The sequence below is a fragment of the Ammodytes marinus genome (genome assembly GCF_949987685.1).
Source record: "Ammodytes marinus genome assembly, chromosome: 2".
Taxonomy (NCBI): Eukaryota; Metazoa; Chordata; class Actinopteri; order Uranoscopiformes; family Ammodytidae; genus Ammodytes; species Ammodytes marinus.
This window is the reverse complement of record NC_137231.1, coordinates 27,509,686-27,528,730: the sequence shown is the minus strand read 5'-3', so window position 1 is coordinate 27,528,730 and position 19,045 is coordinate 27,509,686. Positions and strand designations below refer to the sequence as shown.

General features: G+C 41.3%; 1 protein-coding gene across 1 annotated transcript in view; it reads right to left on the bottom strand.

Annotated features, from left to right (window-relative positions):
* col27a1b (collagen, type XXVII, alpha 1b) overlaps positions 1-19,045 on the bottom strand; it is a 73,936-nt gene that overhangs the window by 3,895 nt on the left and 50,996 nt on the right. Inside the window, exons 42-56 of the mRNA XM_080045187.1 lie at positions 18,292-18,348; positions 18,152-18,205; positions 17,996-18,049; positions 17,841-17,894; positions 17,676-17,729; positions 17,479-17,586; positions 17,291-17,398; positions 4,197-4,304; positions 4,047-4,100; positions 2,292-2,354; positions 1,617-1,670; positions 1,484-1,519; positions 1,014-1,031; positions 835-870; positions 54-80 (exon numbers count right to left, since the gene is read on the bottom strand). Coding sequence (XP_079901313.1) covers positions 54-80; positions 835-870; positions 1,014-1,031; positions 1,484-1,519; positions 1,617-1,670; positions 2,292-2,354; positions 4,047-4,100; positions 4,197-4,304; positions 17,291-17,398; positions 17,479-17,586; positions 17,676-17,729; positions 17,841-17,894; positions 17,996-18,049; positions 18,152-18,205; positions 18,292-18,348 — 885 coding nt within the window. The remainder of the gene's footprint in view (positions 1-53; positions 81-834; positions 871-1,013; positions 1,032-1,483; positions 1,520-1,616; positions 1,671-2,291; positions 2,355-4,046; positions 4,101-4,196; positions 4,305-17,290; positions 17,399-17,478; positions 17,587-17,675; positions 17,730-17,840; positions 17,895-17,995; positions 18,050-18,151; positions 18,206-18,291; positions 18,349-19,045) is intronic.

Here is a 19,045-nt window from a genome sequence, read left to right as displayed (position 1 = left end):
TTTTCATTATTCTTAAAACATAAAATCAAAGATAAAGAGAAAGACATACTTACAAGTGAAAGAGCAGAACTAGGGAGACCCTGAAAACCAAAGAGGCCAAATATAAAGCGTGTAACTTGCTTTTTTTCTTGTCGGCTCTTTAGCAGTAACAGTCACTTAGTGTATTTGTGTTCAGGAGACAGTTATATAAATCCTAATCAGTACTGTTAGTGGTTGGTTCTGCCATTCTCACCCCAATAGGCGGATGTGCACAGAAACAGTAATGAACAACAGGAAAGGAGGCGTGATTGAACACAGGAAATTAGGGGTGTCAAATGCAAAGAGGAAGAGCCCATGGCTGACAGCTATTTGAATGAGATCACAATGGAAGGTTATTCTCTAAATGACTTGATATGCTCACAGTTTAGCGACGGCACAGATGCACAAATGTGTTTTTCTTCAAAGGATGCTCTGGCAAACAAGATGCTGCACAACATAATCTCATTTGTTTTCGATGCAGATCAGCTCATTCTAACAATTAAGTGTTACAAGGTCCTTGATCAAGTAACATAATCAGTGGAGTGATATGACTCATGTCTAAACACTGTTATTATCTACACTAAATGCAAAAAAAATATTTGGAAAGTGAAACTTTTATCAGGGAAAACAGAAACTTTCCAATACTAATTTGTACGTGTTGCTTTTTGCATTGATACATTAAGACTTATACTGAGAGACAGAGTCCAAACACTTGTCTGTATGCGGTATGAAAGACTGCAAATCAATCTGTGTTCTCCAGTCTCACCTTAATCTCAGAAAAAACTACATTCAGCATGTACAACATGAAATACTTACAGGTAGTCCAGGTGGTCCACGAGGGCCAGAAGATCCCTGAAACATTACATCACCACATTAGCCTTCAATTTATTTACACCTTGGCCTTTACAGAGGGTGATAGAGGATTATACTACGGAGCAGACAGCAGGCCTGTGCAAAGAATAATGATTCAGCTACAGAGGTGAATAATTGCTCACCCTTGGTCCTTGCAGCCCCTGCAGAGGATGAGAGAAAAGTAAATCAATATTCATAAGTGGACTTCCACAATAAGACAATGGGTTTTTTGTGCTACCAATTCAATAGATGCTTTTTATCTGCAGTATGTTGAAATGCCCTCTTGCTTCGACACAGCAAATGCTATTTTCATCCAGCAAAGCCCTACATGAATGTTGACATTTCAGGAGTGAATTGTGAATTATGCCAGTACATTAGCGCACGAACAAAACCTCTTGGAAAGCTTAAGATGAGCCAACATTTATCAACCTGACAGGAATTCCATAGCAGCTAAGTGTCACTGTGAGTGTAACAACAAACAGTGGAGCACAATAGGAAATGAAAAGTGCTGGGGGCAGAGGAGGCTGAGTGGCGTGCTCTCTCCATACTAAGTATCCTACACTGTGCTCACAGTACAGGCGGGAAAAGGATTCATCAAACCAGCGCTACGCACCGTCTCTCCCCAGCTTCCTCTGTCACCCTGGGGTCCCTGGTGGAGAGAGAAAAGGAGACAGAAGATCACTCCATCACTGCCAAAAAGCAGAGAGAAGTCACATAAAGCTCTGCAGGCGGGATGAGATACATACAGGATGCCCACTGGGGCCAATGATGCCGGCTGGGCCCAAGGCTCCCTCCGTACCCTGGGAAAGTGGAGGCATGTTAACGACAGAGGAGAATTTTGATTTGATTTATTAGGATCCCCATTAGCAACACACCGGAGTGAGAGCTAGTCTTCCTGGGGTCCGAAACATACAATATAGACAACAATCACTTGTTTGACATTATGTCAAACCGAAATAGACAAATAATAACAACAATATTACACAACACTGATTTAAAAACATCATAATTACAAATATAACAAAAGAAAATAAAGATAAGAAATCTACAAAAGGAAATGAAACATTTAAAATGTATACATTACATATGGACCAGATGTTTTTTTGCAGACTTTTTAAAGTTGTATTTGCTATTAATGCTAAAAGTAATGTTTTTTGGCAGTTCATTCCATAATGAAATTGATCTGTAAATTATAGTATTTTTAAGTACATTGGACCTTGGTCTAGGTAAAGCTAGATGTCCATTACTTGCACCTTTAGTGCTATGACCGTGTGTGTCAGACACACTAACTAAACCTTCAGCAAAGAATGGAGCACTGCTGATTTTTCATAGGAAAAGGGCAGTTTGCGAGCGTTCAGTGCACTGGCATTTGCTGAAAGATTGATGAACGGCAGTTACCACACTGTCATTTATTTTCTTACCATCAAACCACGAGGTCCTTTTGGTCCCTGTATCCCGGCTGGGCCAATGTCTCCAGGGGGTCCCTAGAAAGACACAGATAGTGGTTATTAAATGACATTTGTTGACCTCTATTGTCAACAAGCAGGATTTGGTTCATTGATAAATGTGTCTGAAGATAGTAAGTGCAACCACAGTGTTTCCAGACCACATGCTAAACAAACAGTCTGCTAATACTGTCACAGTGCATTGTTAAGGCTTCAGCTTCTCTTGTGCAACACACAACAATATTGTCCACAAGACTAGGGCTGAGTCAAAGCATTATTATTTTTTCAATAGACCTCCAGTTGTGGGAAATGTCACGTATGTCTCAAACCCAAAAGGTATTTTATCAAGATTTTAAATGTGACACTTACTAAAAACAATTCCTCATCTATTCAAATCTGCAAACCTCACATTGATAATTAACTACTGTAACCAATAAAAATGATATCAATAAACTGTAATCTATTACAGTACACTACACAACGCCTCTTTACAACTCTTAACCATTCTTAATGTGTGTCTTTGGCAATTTTTACCAATTACTCTCTTCAATACAGGGATAATAACCGCTGCTTTACTTGAAGCATTCGTAGCGTGGTACTCTCAGGGGAGAACATTTTTATCCCAACCTCCACACAGTTGCTCCATGTTCAGTGAGAGCCATAAACACAAACTGCAAAATACCCCTTCAGATACGTGTGGGTGGTGTCACAAATGTGTTTATATGGTGTAATGCTCTTACATTAGTATAGGGCCAACCCCATAAAAAACAGTTGTGGTGATAAATCCAAGGTGTAATGTTTTCATAAACCGCTACCAAACAGCTACTTAAAAAATAAATGGTTTGCAGCACAGTGCTTTTGCTAAATCACAACAGTACCATAAACAAAACACAGTGAAGTTGATTAATGGAATAAATCTGAGAAAGTTGAAAGTTGTATAAGAAACTCGTGTAAAGTAAACAGCTTAATATCTCCTCTTATTTAGAATACAACAGTGGCACCGTTAAGTCATTACAACCTTTCAACGTCAACAAGACTTGAGAAGTTCTAATACATTGTTTCAGAGTCTTTATTTCTGCACTTTTAGAAGAAGAAGAAGAAGAAGAAGAAGAAGAAGAAGAAGAAGAAGAAGAAGAAGAAGAAGAAGAAGAAGAAGAAGACATACTTTATTAATGGCTCTAGTAGAAATTACATTTGTATCTGATGCATTTCTTCCAATTATCCTTACTCACTGCGTTATAAAACTTAATAAAAACTATGCTTAACACTAACATAAAAGATCCTCTGCTACGCACTCCCGTTTAACGCTCACAGTTGTAAAATATCCAACATCACTCGTGGGATTTTAAATTAAATTGAGACTCAAATAAAGGCCGTTCTGTTTCTTCAGCCCGCAACAATCTATAATGCAGCAGTGCTGGAGGTAATACAGACTCATGTTGTAGCAGATGTTATCCGGGGGCATGTTATAGTAATACCTAACAGCTTTATTATCAATTTTTATTCAAGACAATATAAAGTTATGTACCTTCGGACAATTTAATACGATAAACTTTACAAAAGTACATTAACCAAGACGTGAGTTAAACCCAGAAATTACATTTGGGGTCATTTTACTATCTCAGGGCCATAAGGCCGGCGCAAGGTTTAAGAACCATATTCAGACTGTAAAACACTTTAATAGGTCTGATTGATGTGAGGTCATCAAATAAGTTTAATGTGAGTGTTTACCTGTGGCCCAAACAGGCCCAACACCCCTGGATATCCTTGTTCACCAGTATCCCCCTGAGAAATAGACAAGAGAAGAAAGGGTATGGTCATCTTCAACACCAAACCAGCAAAACATTTACATTTGAAGTTACTTGACTAATCAGTGCTCACTGGTTGCCCTTTAGGTCCAAGGTCTCCTTGTTTTCCTGGCAATCCCATCCCGCCAATAAAGCCTTGTTTTCCTGATGCACCAGTTTGTCCTGGAAGACCCCTTTCACCCTGGAGAATACACACACAAACACACATAAACGCATGCACATCCCACCCAGATTCAGATACCATCTCATTACCTCTGAACACACACCCAGACCGACACCAAGAATATACTAGTTAAATTCAGATAAAACTGAAACACTGGTTATTGCCCCTGATAAATTAATTCCAGGGGCCTCATTTATCAACCGTACTTACGCACAAATCTGTGCGTAAGTAGGGCGTAAGAACATTGCCACGCAAAGTATGGAATTTACCAAAATGTACTTAGACTTATGAATGTGTGTAAATGTAAGCACAACTCTGACCATGCTTACGAACAGAATCTAGTGGTAGAATAGCGATATTACAAGCACAAAGCAAAGCATTTCAGAGATTCAACGTCTGCATTAACACTAGGACCGCCAGCGTTCTCTTTATATCTATAATCGCCACGCATCAAATCCACCCGTGCATTTCTAGGGTAATATAAAGTCATACATTTGTTTGTTTAATCATCATCTGTGTTTTGGACCTCTTGTTTTATAATCTAAGTTTCTTCAAGAACACTGATCACGACTCATTAATGAAACTGAAAGTAGATATAAAATCGCCAATACATCAATGAAAACAGACGGTCAAAACAGCGTCCAAATGAGCTAACATCCTAAATGCAATAAATAGTTATATGGCTCACTTATTTTTAGGTAAGCTCTAATTGATTATTCATTAAATGTGTCACACGTTTACATATTTTGAAGCGGAGGATCCCTCCGATGCTCTCTGTGCATCTCATCTGACAGCACTCAGCTGTGAGCTGGACGAGCCGCGGTGACTCGCCAGACTCGCCAATCACTCATTTCACTTAGTAACTCTAATGTTGTTAGGAACTTATCTTCATCTCTTATTTATTGAAAGAGTTTATGAATGACTGCACGTAAAGTTGTCAGATCGCGGACCCCAAACAATGCCGTTGCCTTACAACTTGCTCGAAAATATCACATTTTCCCATGCAGCAAGCTGTCTTTTGTTTTAATGCCTGCACTAAGTGAGCCAACAAAATATGTTTTGCTTTGATTCAACCTCGTTTACAAGGGTTTCCATTTATGTGTTGGAGAAGTTTCTTTTCGTTGCCCTCTTTGCCATTGTAGCGGAGAGGGATAAAACACATTCACATGGTTGATAAAGGGATGTGTTGTGATCATATATGGTTAATTGGAGGCGTTTCTGAATGCAAATGGTCTGAGCGTGAACGAGCATGGTACTTAAGAACATGTGGGATTTATCAAGATTGATGACTTACTGGTGTGCGTACGATAGGCCAGCGCACGTTTGATAAATACCGATTTTTTTGTACTTAAGCACATACTAAATTTCATTCGTAAGAGTGAATTTAGAACCTTTTCTACGCACTGTTGATAAATGAGGCCCCAGGGATTAACCAGTACTTGGGTGACCTAGGCCAGTCTGTTAAACCTAGCCTAAGAAACCTCTGTGTTATTTTTGACAAAGACATGTCATTAGTGCAGCACTGCAAACAGCTAACCAGGAACTGCTTTTGTGTCTTCGCGTTTAGACTATTGTAACAGTTTGTTTTCATGTCTAAACAAGAAGGAGCTGTCTCGCCTGCAGTTAGTGCAAAATTCTGCAGCGAGAATTCTGACCTGCTCTAATAGGAGGACTCACATATCCCCTATTCTAAAAGCTCTGCATTGGCTGCCAGTGTCCTTTAGGACCAACTTTAAAATTCTGGTTCTAACTTTTAGAGCTTTGCATGATCAGGCTCCATCCTATGTCAGTGATCTGATTCAGCCTTACAGCCCCTGCTCGGGCTCTGAGGTATGTGGAGCAGAAACTGCTGATGGTTCCACGTACTAGTTTGCGGACCAGAGGTGACCGATCCTTCCAGGCTGTTGCTCCCAAGCTCTGGAACGATCTTCCCATCTCTCTGCGTTCAATAGAGTCTGTTGACGCATTCAAACGTCAACACATTTTTTTTTCTTGGGACTGCTATGTTTATCACTGTATTGTCTTGGCCTTTTAAATGTATGTACATTTTTAATCTGTTGTTGCTTCCCATTGTGAAGCGCTTTGTGACCCTGGGGCCGTATTCACAAAACATTTTAAGGCTAAGAGTAGGTCCTAACGTGCTGATTTAGGAGTAACTCTCAAAAATAAGGGGCGTTTCACTCCTAATTTTAGCACTGCTAACTTTTTAAGATAAGTGTAATTCACAAAGCATTTTAGCGCTAAAACTAGCTCCTAAATCTATGAAAAGCTAGGAGTCCTCGAGAGGACTCCTAAGTCACTAAGAGTAATTCACATGTAGGGACCTCCTAAAATACAGTTAAATAAATACAAGGTGATTTATTTAATATATGGGTAATTACTGCTTAATAAATAAAGTGTTTATTTTATAAGTGGGTAAACTGAATGGAAACTGCATTTTCATTAATCCATTGTTTTTTTGGTAACTTGTAAATTATTTTCAATGTGTTTTAAGCTGAGTACCCATAAGCCAATAAGATTCATGTATGAAGAACTCTTAGCGAATCACAGCTCATCTTATTGGAGAGTACAAGTTTAATGAGGAAGTGAAAACGGTAACATGTGCGCATTCGGGAGAGAGACTTTCAGCAAGCGGACGAACAGGACTGAGAACTTAGTTAAACGAGGAGATTGATTATTTGTAGACGCAATACCCAGTATTGGGCACGAATATCTGTTACGGATAAACTTTGTGTATAATGTGTAGTGTTGACTTAGTAAAGTAAAGTGCTCCACAGGGAGATAAAGACTTCACTTAAGTGCCGTATTGGATGGACGCTGTTAGCTGCCTCGTGAGGAGGAATTCCACCACCGGACCTGCATTGCCCACCGGAGGACTATCCGTGTTTAACTCGCCTGCTATCCTTTCACCGTAAGCTGAGCTGTTTCGTCTCGCCTGCCATCGTTTCACCGCAAGACCCGTTGCCGAGAGGGATCTTCTGTTTTATCTTGCCTGCCATCGTTTCATCGCCGGAGCGGCGCTGACGCTGTCAGCTTTTCTTTTTGACCGCCATTGTTTCGACGTCATCCCAGCTCGTTGATTTCGGCCGAGCTGGTGGATATGTGAGTAGTTTCCGACACAGAGAGTGTCGCAGCAAAATAAAGGAATTATTCATCATAAGTGCACCAACTTAGGGGCCCCAACTAATTCAAACCCAAGCGCTTGGTATATTTAGAGAACATTTAAAAAGGTTGAGCTGGTTAACCAAAACATTTCATTTATGTTAATGTGAAGTGTGTTTGAATTCAAGTGTGCTAAATGTATTGGTAGTATTGTTAACCCTGGTATCTTGCCTGTTAGGGGATATAACTATATTTCAGGTTTAAAGGCTACATGCCTTCAATTTAAGTTTATTTCTTAGACTTTTACATTTAATGTGAAAAGGTTTAAAGGGATCTTGCCTGTACATTTATTTGCATTTATTATTTTCTTTAAAGGTTTTTTATTAGTGCATTGGTACTAATTTGAGTTTGAGACTGTGCATGAACAGTTAAGTTGTGCATATTGAAAAGAGAACTAATTAGAGAATACAACAAAGAACAAGAAAACAGCATTCGTAAATAAATCCCGATTTGTTATACATCCTATTTTATTGTCCTGAACATTTACTTTTATATATTTTTCTGGGGAAATACCATTATAGCTCATAGAGTGTGAGTTAAGTAATTCCACAGTGGAGGCACTGCGCTATTATTTCTAAATCATTTATTTGTTACATATGCCTGTGAATAATATTGTCTACTGGTAACGGGAGATTTAGCCAAATTCACCATTCAACTGCTAAGTACTCAGGATCCTGTTGGTTAGAGCATTTATATAGTAACCTTATTTAATCATATTATACTTCCAGCGCCAGGAAGGGGTTACATTTTGGAGGCACTGCTGAGATCTATTTCGCTGTTTACCAGACAGGCAAAAGTTTTGTTATTCAGTAAAGTTTAACACGCAACGTGAAACAGTACAAATAAGTTAAGCTTTCAGTATCACTTAAGTATGGATTTTTCTCAAGCTGTTGAGTGGAGTCTAAAGCAGACTGCCAATCCTTCTAGTACGATACTACTGAGTAATGTACCAATATTCACTAGCAAAGAGACCATTGATAAGGTGCTAGACACAGTTAAAGTTTTTGGCTGCACTAAGATAGTTGACAGACGTGGAGACCTGACTGGCACACAGTTGTTCATCTTGGTGGAAACAAGCCTTGACTTAAACCCTGACGTTGTACCTTCACAAGTAGGCATTGAAGGAGAGACTGGACCCTGGGCCGTGCACATTGTGGACAGCCTTGCTACCCTGCATGCTGCTCCTGAAGAGGATGCTTTTCACACAAAGCTGATGTCACTACTTCAAGAGGAAGGAAAGTCTATGGAGGATTTTCAGACCATGGTAACAAAAAGTCAAGCTCCCAAAGCTGATGTGAATATGGATCTAGTGACTGCTATTGGCAAATTAGTGGACAAATGCAACCAAGTGTCTACTGATGGACCCAGCTACAGAAAGCTGAGGCTATTCTCAGGAGTAAAACCTGTACCGTCAGGTGAAGAAGAATATGAAGCCTGGATGGAGCAGGCAACACAAATGATCAGTGAGTGGCAATGCACTGACTCCGCTAAGAGACAGCGTATAGTAGAGAGCTTAAAGGGGCCTGCTGCTGACATAGTTCGCTTTCTGAAAGTTAGCACTCCTACTGCCACAGCCACCGACTATTTATCTGCTCTTGACACAACATATGGCACCACAGAAAGCGGAGCTGACATCTTGGTCAAGTTAAAATGTACCTACCAGAAAGAAGGAGAAAAACTGTCCGTTTTCCTGTATCACCTTGACAAGCTTCTCCATCGCGCTCTTCTCAAAGGAGGAATTAAAGCTGAAGAAATGAACCGAGCTCGGATGGAACAGCTGATTAAAGGTGCACTCACTCAAGACATGGTTGCGCTCCGTATAAGGATGAGTCACACACGCGAAAACCCCCCTTCATTCTCTCAGCTGATGCGAGAAGTAAGAGAGGAAGAAAACTGGATTAGCACCAGGGAAGGAGTAAAGAAAACTGTCACTGCCTCCACCACCGCTGTACCACCGTCCTCAGTTACGTCTGAGCTTCACAGCCTAAGAAATGAAGTGAAAGAGTTGTCTTCTCAAGTGAGCAAACTGTTGGGCGTCGCTCCAGCTACTGCAAAACCTGCAACACTGACAACAAAGACCACACCCCCTCAGCGAAAACCTGAAGTTTCTGCTTGGGATCCATCATCCAAAGTGAAACTGCACAGACCTGTCCAGCCAGGCATTTTCTGCTACAATTGTGGGCAGGATGGACATACAAGGCCAGAATGTAAAGAGCCTGAGGATCTGAGAAAAGTTAATCAGAAGCTGATCAAAGCCAACCGGAACCAGGGAAACTCCCAAGGAGCCAGGTGAAGGAACGATGCTTGGCTCCATGTGAAATACGTTCCACTCAAAGTTCAACCCCTGTGACGACAGACACCAAACCGTTACCTGAAGGTCTCATTGGACCTCGCTCTATTGCACCTGTGCAGATAGAAGGCATTTATGCAAAAGCTATTCTTGACAGTGGCTCAGTGGTAACTATTTTGTACCGCAGCTTTTATAACACTTACTTGAAACACTTACCGATTCACCCACTCACAGAACTTGAACTATGGGGTTTAAGCACTGAACAATACCCATACGATGGTTACGTTGCCCTTAAACTTGAGTTCTCAGCCTCTGTGACTGGAGTGGCACAGACAATTGACACTTTGGCTTTATTATGCCCTGACCATGAGAAAGATCAGGACGTCGCCATACTAGTGGGAACAAACACCAAGCTGGTGAAAAAAATGTTTGACTCCTGTAAAGAACAAGCAGGAGAACAGTTCATGAGCACTCTGAAAATACATCCCGCCCTCAGAGAAGCCTATGAGACAATCACTCAGTCTAACAATCCAGAAGATGTGAACAAGCATGGGACCGTGTGGTTTACCCAGAGCAAGCCAATCTGTCTGCAACCAGGACAGGTGTTAAAAGTCACTGGTATCCCCAAATTTCCTGGTGATTTCACAGACCAACTAGCGCTGGTAGATCAGCCTACTGACACCTTTTCCCCTGAAGATTTGTGGGTGAGACCAGAAGTTCATCCTGCAACAGTGGTTTCCAATAAACGGATCACTGTGACAATAAAGAACCTCTCAACAAAAGAAGTTTCTCTGAAACGTGGAACCCCACTAGCCCACATTTTCCCCGTTAACCCAGTTCCTCCGCCTAAGGCTCAGTGCTCTGACAAAGTGAGAAGTCAACTAGACCCAGCAGTTTTTGACTTTGGAGCATCTCCAATGCCGGAGGAAGCAAAAAGACGTCTCTGTGAGAGTATGATGGAAAGAAAAGAGGTCTTTTCAACACATGAATGGGATGTAGGTTGCTCCAAAAGTACCAGTCATGAGATCAGACTCAAGGATGCAAGACCCTTTCGAGAGAGATCACGGCGCTTACCGCCTGCTGACTTTGAAGATTTGCGGCAACACCTACAGGAACTACAAGCCCATGGCATTATCTCTGAGTCGCGTAGTCCCTACGCATCGCCCATTGTAATTGTACGCAAGAAGTCAGGCAAAGTACGAATGTGCGTGGACTATAGAACTCTTAACCTCCGAACAATACCAGATCAGTACACCGTCCCAAAGATTGAAGACGCTCTCCATTGTATGTCTGGAAGTAAATGGTTCAGTGTCCTCGACCTGAGGAGTGGGTACTATCAAATACCCATGAGTGAGGCTGAAAAGGAGAAGACGGCTTTCATATGTCCATTGGGTTTTTACCAATTTGAACGCATGCCCCAAGGCATTTCCGGAGCACCAGCCACTTTTCAAAGAGTCATGGAGCGTACAGTTGGAGACATGAACTTTTTGGAGGTGCTAGTGTATTTGGATGATGTCATTGTTTTCGGACGCACCCTTGAAGAACATGAAGAGCGGCTGCTTAAAGTTCTTGACAGGCTCAAAGAGGAAGGTCTCAAAGTATCACTCGACAAGTGCCAGTTTGGACGGACTTCTGTCACCTACGTTGGACATGTCGTGTCGCAGGATGGTATCGCAACCGACCCCTCAAAGATAGAGGCTGTCAGCTCTTGGCCAAGACCCCAAACTGTGACCAAGCTCAGATCCTTCCTTGGATTTTGTGGCTACTATCGCCGCTTCGTGAAAGATTTCTCAAAGCTCTGCCGCCCACTCAATGGACTTCTCCAAGGCTATCCTCGCTCCCACTCAAAAGTGAGTATAAATGAAAAGCAAGCTGACAAGACTTACTTCAAGCTTTCTGAACCCTTTGGATCTCGATGGACTGAGGAATGCGAGCATGCATTTCAAGAACTCAAGATACGACTCACTAAAGCACCTGTTTTAGTGTTCGCTGATCCGCAGAAGCCATACGTACTGCATGTGGATGCTAGCCTGGATGGGCTAGGTGGTGTCTTATACCAACAACATGAAGATGGTCTTCGTCCAGTTGCATTCATTAGCAGAAGTCTCTCACCATCTGAGAAAAACTATCCAGCACATAAACTGGAGTTTTTAGCTCTCAAATGGGCTATTGTGGATAAACTACATGACTACCTTTATGGGGCTATCGTACAAGTCAGAACTGACAACAACCCTCTGACGTACATCCTGACCTCAGCAAAACTGGATGCTACTGGTCATCGCTGGCTTGCAGCACTGTCCACCTACAACTTCAGCCTGAAGTACAGACCAGGTCGGCAAAATGTTGATGCAGACTTATTGTCCCGACGCCCACATAACAGCATGACACCTGAGGATGAATGGCAAGAGATTCCAGTTCCAGGAGTACGAGCTCTCTGTCAGAACGTGTCAAGCAACCCACGAAACAAACATTCCTATCCACGTGTCATTGAACAAGTAGGAGCAACAGTTTCAGCTGTTCCCAAAGCATTCTGTCAAGCAGCTGCAGTAACAGCCAATCATATGCCCACTTTTAGTTCAGCCGAGCTTCAAGCCGCTCAGAAAAGTGACCCCTGTATTGGTGAGGCATGGCTAGCCATCAGTCAAAAAGTACCAGCAAATCAAATACCGACAAGTCATCCAGATGTTACACTTCTGAAACGAGAGTGGAATAATCTGTCTATTGAACAAGGTCTGCTGTACAGAACAGTCAAACAGTCCGACAAGCAGTCACGTAGACAACTTGTGCTCCCCAAACAGTTTCAAAGCATCGTTTTAAAGTCATTGCATGATAGTAATGGACATCTAGGCTTTGACAAGACATATGCCCTCGTCTCTGACAGATTTTTCTGGCCCCGCATGAAGCTAGACGTAGAGACATACTGCAAGACATGTGAACGCTGCATAAAGAGAAAAACCCTGCCACAGAGAGCAGCACCGTTGTCACACATCAAAAGCTCAGGACCCATGGACCTTGTGTGCATAGATTTTCCAAGCATCGAGCCAGATTCCCGAAATGTATGTAATGTATTGGTAGTAACTGACCATTTTACCCGTTATGCACAAGCTTTCCCCACCAGAGATCAAAGAGCCATAACGGTTGCCAAAACATTGTGGGAAAAGTACTTCATTCACTATGGCCTCCCCAATCGCATACATTCTGACCAGGGTCGAGACTTCGAGAGTCAGTTGGTGAAAGAAATGTTGACCATGTTGGGTGTGAGAAAATCGAGAACTACACCATACCATCCACAAGGTGACCCTCAACCTGAAAGGTTCAACAGAACTCTCTTGAACATGTTAGGAACTCTCGAGCCCAGTCAAAAGCCCAAATGGAGTCAGCACATTGCTCATCTAGTACATGCATACAACTGTACACCCAATGAATCCACTGGATTTTCACCCTACCTGTTAATGTTTGGAAGGGAAGCCAGACTTCCTGTGGACGTTTGCTTTGGTGTGTCAGCTGATGGAACCTCGAAAACGTCTTACCTGAAATATGTGTCCAACATGAAGAAAGAACTTCAGGCAGCTTATCAGTTAGCCCAAACCACTTCTGCAAAGTTAAACCAAGGTAACAAAGAGAGATACGACCAGAAAGTGCGTTATCATAGCTTAAATCCTGGAGACACAGTCCTTATTCGGAACCTTGGCCTAAAAGGAAAGCAAAAGCTTGCTGATCGCTGGAGTGCAACCCCTTATGTGGTGGAAAGTCAAATGTCTGATCTTCCAGTCTATCGTCTTAAGCCTGCAAGTGGTTCAGGACCCATTAAAGTCATGCACCGTAATCATCTTTTGCCCCTTGGACAACAAGTCAGATTAAGCCCTGAGGTTGACCTCACACCTACCCCTTCTCCACGAGTCCTCAGGCGCAGAAAAGCTAAGGAGAGGACACAAACTCCCAATGTTGAGGAAAATTACTCCCCAGTGGATGTGCCCCTGGAAGAACAGTACTCATCAGACTCAGAGTCAGAGTATGGACATTACCTAGAAGACATGATAACAGACAAGTCAGAGGAAATCTGTGATCACTCAGAAGATAACGTAATGCCTACAGAGTCCAACGCCCCTGACCCAGCCACAGACATGACTGACGTTGTACTTGACTTACCCTCTTCTGACAATCTTCCTGTTGAGAACATTGAAGTAGAACAGGAACATACTGTTGAAACTGCTTGTACTACAGACAAATCAGACACAGATAATACAGCACCAGAGTTAAGAAGGTCTGAGAGGCAGAGAAAGCCTGCAGAACGTTTAACTTATTCTAGGCTCGGTGAGCCTATTGCGGAGTCTGTAGTTGTACAACATAACAGTGTTCATGTAGCTAACTTACCAATAATGCATTTTCCTAAACACGATAGTCATGCATGGTGGTGTAACTCTTTTGCTCTGTGCAAGTTATGTGTGACTAAGATATCGCTACTTTCACTCACTATTATACCAGTTATTACATTGTAAAGTCCCAGTTAAGGTACATGGTAATTAGTTAACTTGGTCTAATACGTGTAGCCAGCATGGGGGCACGCTGGATTTTGGTGGGGGGAGAATGTAGGGACCTCCTAAAATACAGTTAAATAAATACAAGGTGATTTATTTAATATATGGGTAATTACTGCTTAATAAATAAAGTGTTTATTTTATAAGTGGGTAAACTGAATGGAAACTGCATTTTCATTAATCCATTGTTTTTTTGGTAACTTGTAAATTATTTTCAATGTGTTTTAAGCTGAGTACCCATAAGCCAATAAGATTCATGTATGAAGAACTCTTAGCGAATCACAGCTCATCTTATTGGAGAGTACAAGTTTAATGAGGAAGTGAAAACGGTAACATGTGCGCATTCGGGAGAGAGACTTTCAGCAAGCGGACGAACAGGACTGAGAACTTAGTTAAACGAGGAGATTGATTATTTGTAGACGCAATACCCAGTATTGGGCACGAATATCTGTTACGGATAAACTTTGTGTATAATGTGTAGTGTTGACTTAGTAAAGTAAAGTGCTCCACAGGGAGATAAAGACTTCACTTAAGTGCCGTATTGGATGGACGCTGTTAGCTGCCTCGTGAGGAGGAATTCCACCACCGGACCTGCATTGCCCACCGGAGGACTATCCGTGTTTAACTCGCCTGCTATCCTTTCACCGTAAGCTGAGCTGTTTCGTCTCGCCTGCCATCGTTTCACCGCAAGACCCGTTGCCGAGAGGGATCTTCTGTTTTATCTTGCCTGCCATCGTTTCATCGCCGGAGCGGCGCTGACGCTGTCAGCTTTTCTTTTTGACCGCCATTGTTTCGACGTCATCCCAGCTCGTTGATTTCGGCCGAGCTGGTGGATATGTGAGTAGTTTCCGACACAGAGAGTGTCGCAGCAAAATAAAGGAATTATTCATCATAAGTGCACCAACTTAGGGGCCCCAACTAATTCAAACCCAAGCGCTTGGTATATTTAGAGAACATTTAAAAAGGTTGAGCTGGTTAACCAAAACATTTCATTTATTTTAATGTGAAGTGTGTTTGAATTCAAGTGTGCTAAATGTATTGGTAGTATTGTTAACCCTGGTATCTTGCCTGTTAGGGGATATAACTATATTTCAGGTTTAAAGGCTACATGCCTTCAATTTAAGTTTATTTCTTAGACTTTTACATTTAATGTGAAAAGGTTTAAAGGGATCTTGCCTGTACATTTATTTGCATTTATTATTTTCTTTAAAGGTTTTTTATTAGTGCATTGGTACTAATTTGAGTTTGAGACTGTGCATGAACAGTTAAGTTGTGCATATTGAAAAGAGAACTAATTAGAGAATACAACAAAGAACAAGAAAACAGCATTCGTAAATAAATCCCGATTTGTTATACATCCTATTTTATTGTCCTGAACATTTACTTTTATATATTTTTCTGGGGAAATACCATTATAGCTCATAGAGTGTGAGTTAAGTAATTCCACAGTGGAGGCACTGCGCTATTATTTCTAAATCATTTATTTGTTACATATGCCTGTGAATAATATTGTCTACTGGTAACGGGAGATTTAGCCAAATTCACCATTCAACTGCTAAGTACTCAGGATCCTGTTGGTTAGAGCATTTATATAGTAACCTTATTTAATCATATTATACTTCCAGCGCCAGGAAGGGGTTACACACAGACAACCATTTGATGGTGTTTTGGAGAGATTTAATGCTAGTGAGCTTTATAAAAGGAACCTTAATAGCTGTAAGGGGTTAATGATCTTAGTAAAGCTATATTTAGAAAGTATAGACACATTTATATTTATTGAATTTATATAAAAAAAAAATTATTAAGTTCCTTTTCCTGCAGTTGCTTTGGGTTTACAATGCACTGAAAGTTACTGTTGGTGTCACGTTTGGGTTTAATTTCCTACTAGAGGCCTATATGTGGCACTTCGCAGCATCTCCTCCGTTGCTCTCCCACAGTGTTTCTATCATAAATTCACTCTTAGCTCTCATTCCCTCTCAGCCAATCACTGTGGGCATAGAAGGTATGAACATGACATCATCCATAGCAACAGGGTCAACACCGCCCTCTAGTCTTAGCTTAGGAGTCCCTCCCATTCCTTAGTAAAAGTTGCTCTTATCAGCATTGTGAATAGGTTTTAAGAAATAACTCCTTACTAAGAACTTTTAGTGCTCTTTAGGAGTACTCTTAGTGCTAAGATCAAATATTTTGTGAATACGGCCCCTGGTCTGTGAAGGGCGCTCTATAAATAAAGCTTACTTACTTACTTACTTACTTACTTACTAGTGCAGCGATGAGCTCATTATCTCTCAATGGCTTCCCACCAATGCACAGTGCTAATTGCATTTAGTTTGGGCATCTAACCAAGTTAGAAGCCTATGACTGAACGTGTATTATAACATTGTTGGACTGGTACCAGTTCCCCTACATCATTATGGCACCCCTTAAAATCAGTTTTAAAAGTGTCATTATCACAAAATGTAGTGAAAACAAACAATCAAAATATACTACCAAAAATAATGCAACTTTATTCCCTCACCATAGGCAGTGGTGTAAAAGTTGTCTCATACCACATGTCCAACGAACAAAGCCTCTTTGTGTTTCTCATAGTCACGCTAGAATTGTGTATGTGATATTGGCAAGGCCATGCAAATGAAGACATGGCCAACTCATTAATGTTTGCAACACTAACGTCCCTAAGGAATTGCACTGAATATGAGGTGTTTTGAGAAATAGTGTTAAGACATTTTGCAGAGTTTTGCCTTTGAGACAGGAAAACGCTCCAAATATAAAGGGAGGCTACCCTGGTAGATTAAAGCTGAGTTGGCAATTTCAATTTAATAATAGCAATACAATTATCTGTATTGTGATATATTTATTTATATATATATGTTCTTTTTATGGACCTTGAGTCTGACAATAAAGATGATGATGATGATATAAAAAGAAGCTTGTGTCATAACTTAAGAAAATCTAATTGTGAATGAGACACACGTATCTCAAGCAACAAGAAAAAGGAGAAAAACCTATGTCACCTTTGGTCCAAAGGAGCCTTGACTTCCAGTAAGCCCGGTCACACCTTTTGTACCCGGCTGCCCAACTTTGCCAGTTAAGCCCATGTCCCCATCTTCTCCTTGCTCCCCCTAAACACAGAAGATAGTGCTGGTGAACAACAATCAAAGTTGTCTTTTTTTTAGAAGTTCCCCAATGGAAGTGTTCTTACCTTGACTCCTTTACTGGCATCTTTACCAGGCAGTCCATCCATGCCAGGCGGGCCCTCAAGTCCCTCCCTGCCCACAACGCCCCGTGGACCAGGAGGACCCTCTGCACCCTTAGATGTCAAAGCACACATGGGTTTTAGATCAGTAACTTGTAGCTTGACTGAGTTATTCCTGATAATATAACATGTTTCCAACTCACTGGTGTTCCTCTGGTCCCAGCTGAGCCTCTTATCCCTGATTTTCCTTTCTGACCCTGGAGCATAACAAGATTCACAATTCTGCCATGGTTAAATGACAGAAAATACAGACCAATAATATTGCATGATAAGTTTTCTCATCCAAATAAATGTGTTTATGTGCTTACTTGATGACCTTTGGATCCTTTCAGCCCTGGTTGTCCCTTTGGCCCAGTGTGTCCCTGAAATGATCATTACTGTTTGATTTGATTTACACTGATTGTATTCGGACAATTTGACAATATCTATATTTTCACATTTAATGAATGAATGAGATACTTACAGGAAGCCCTTGGGCACCTGCTTCACCTCTCTTTCCATCGACACCAATTTGACCCTGAGGAGAATGTTGAAAACCAGGAGAATATCACCTAAACCTTATTTACACTCTAGGTGAAGACAAAACCAAAGAATGTGTCCGTTTATTTATTTGACTTACAATATATCCAGAGTCGCCAGGTTGTCCCCTCGCTCCTCTCTGTCCTGGGGGACCCTGGATTCACATGGAAACAGATACATTGAACCATCCAGACCATCACTGATTAACACAGGGAAAGGATGAACACATATGAAACTCACTCTGTCACCTTGGGGACCTGTGGGACCTTCTGCCTTGCTGTCTTCTCCCTGTTCACCCTAAACGAGCAATGCAGGAACAGACAAACAACTGCAATTAATGGAATTCCCCCTAAAACCCAAGGGTCTCTGCAAAATCAATGCACATTTTGCTTGAAAGAGTTTAACAATGGAAAACAGTGCCTGCTCTCTTCGTGTGGATGGCAATTATTTCATGCCCTATTAGCCCAAATGATCACATTTGACTTAAATGGAGCCAATGTCTGCTCTAGGGTCTGTATGGGAATAATTAAACAATAACTACAGATGTGTTTATGACTTTAATATATGTGTGGTGCTGTTCATGAAATTGATATAATAATTAGTGACTGCCATTGGCTGAGCAAAGCTTATGCACTTGACATGGATGCAAAGCAACCAATGGTAGTGTGAGTGCTTTAAACATAACTGTGATAGAGATATGAATGTATCTGCAGCATGTTTGTGTGCCATTTTTACCTGGCTCTCTCAATTGACAATAATACATTGTGCAACGATCTGTGTGATGGCATGATACTGATTTAATTACAGAGCAAGTGCAGCCATTATTTTGAGAATATTGGCAAAGAGAAAAAAAAACAAATATCCACATCCAGATGGCTCCTGCTCAGGGACCAAAAAAATGCTAATTTTCATCTCACTAAAGTCTGGTGCAGTGTGTTCTATTGTGTGCTGCTCCTGTCAAATAAAACACAAATTATGGTGCTAATATCCCTCA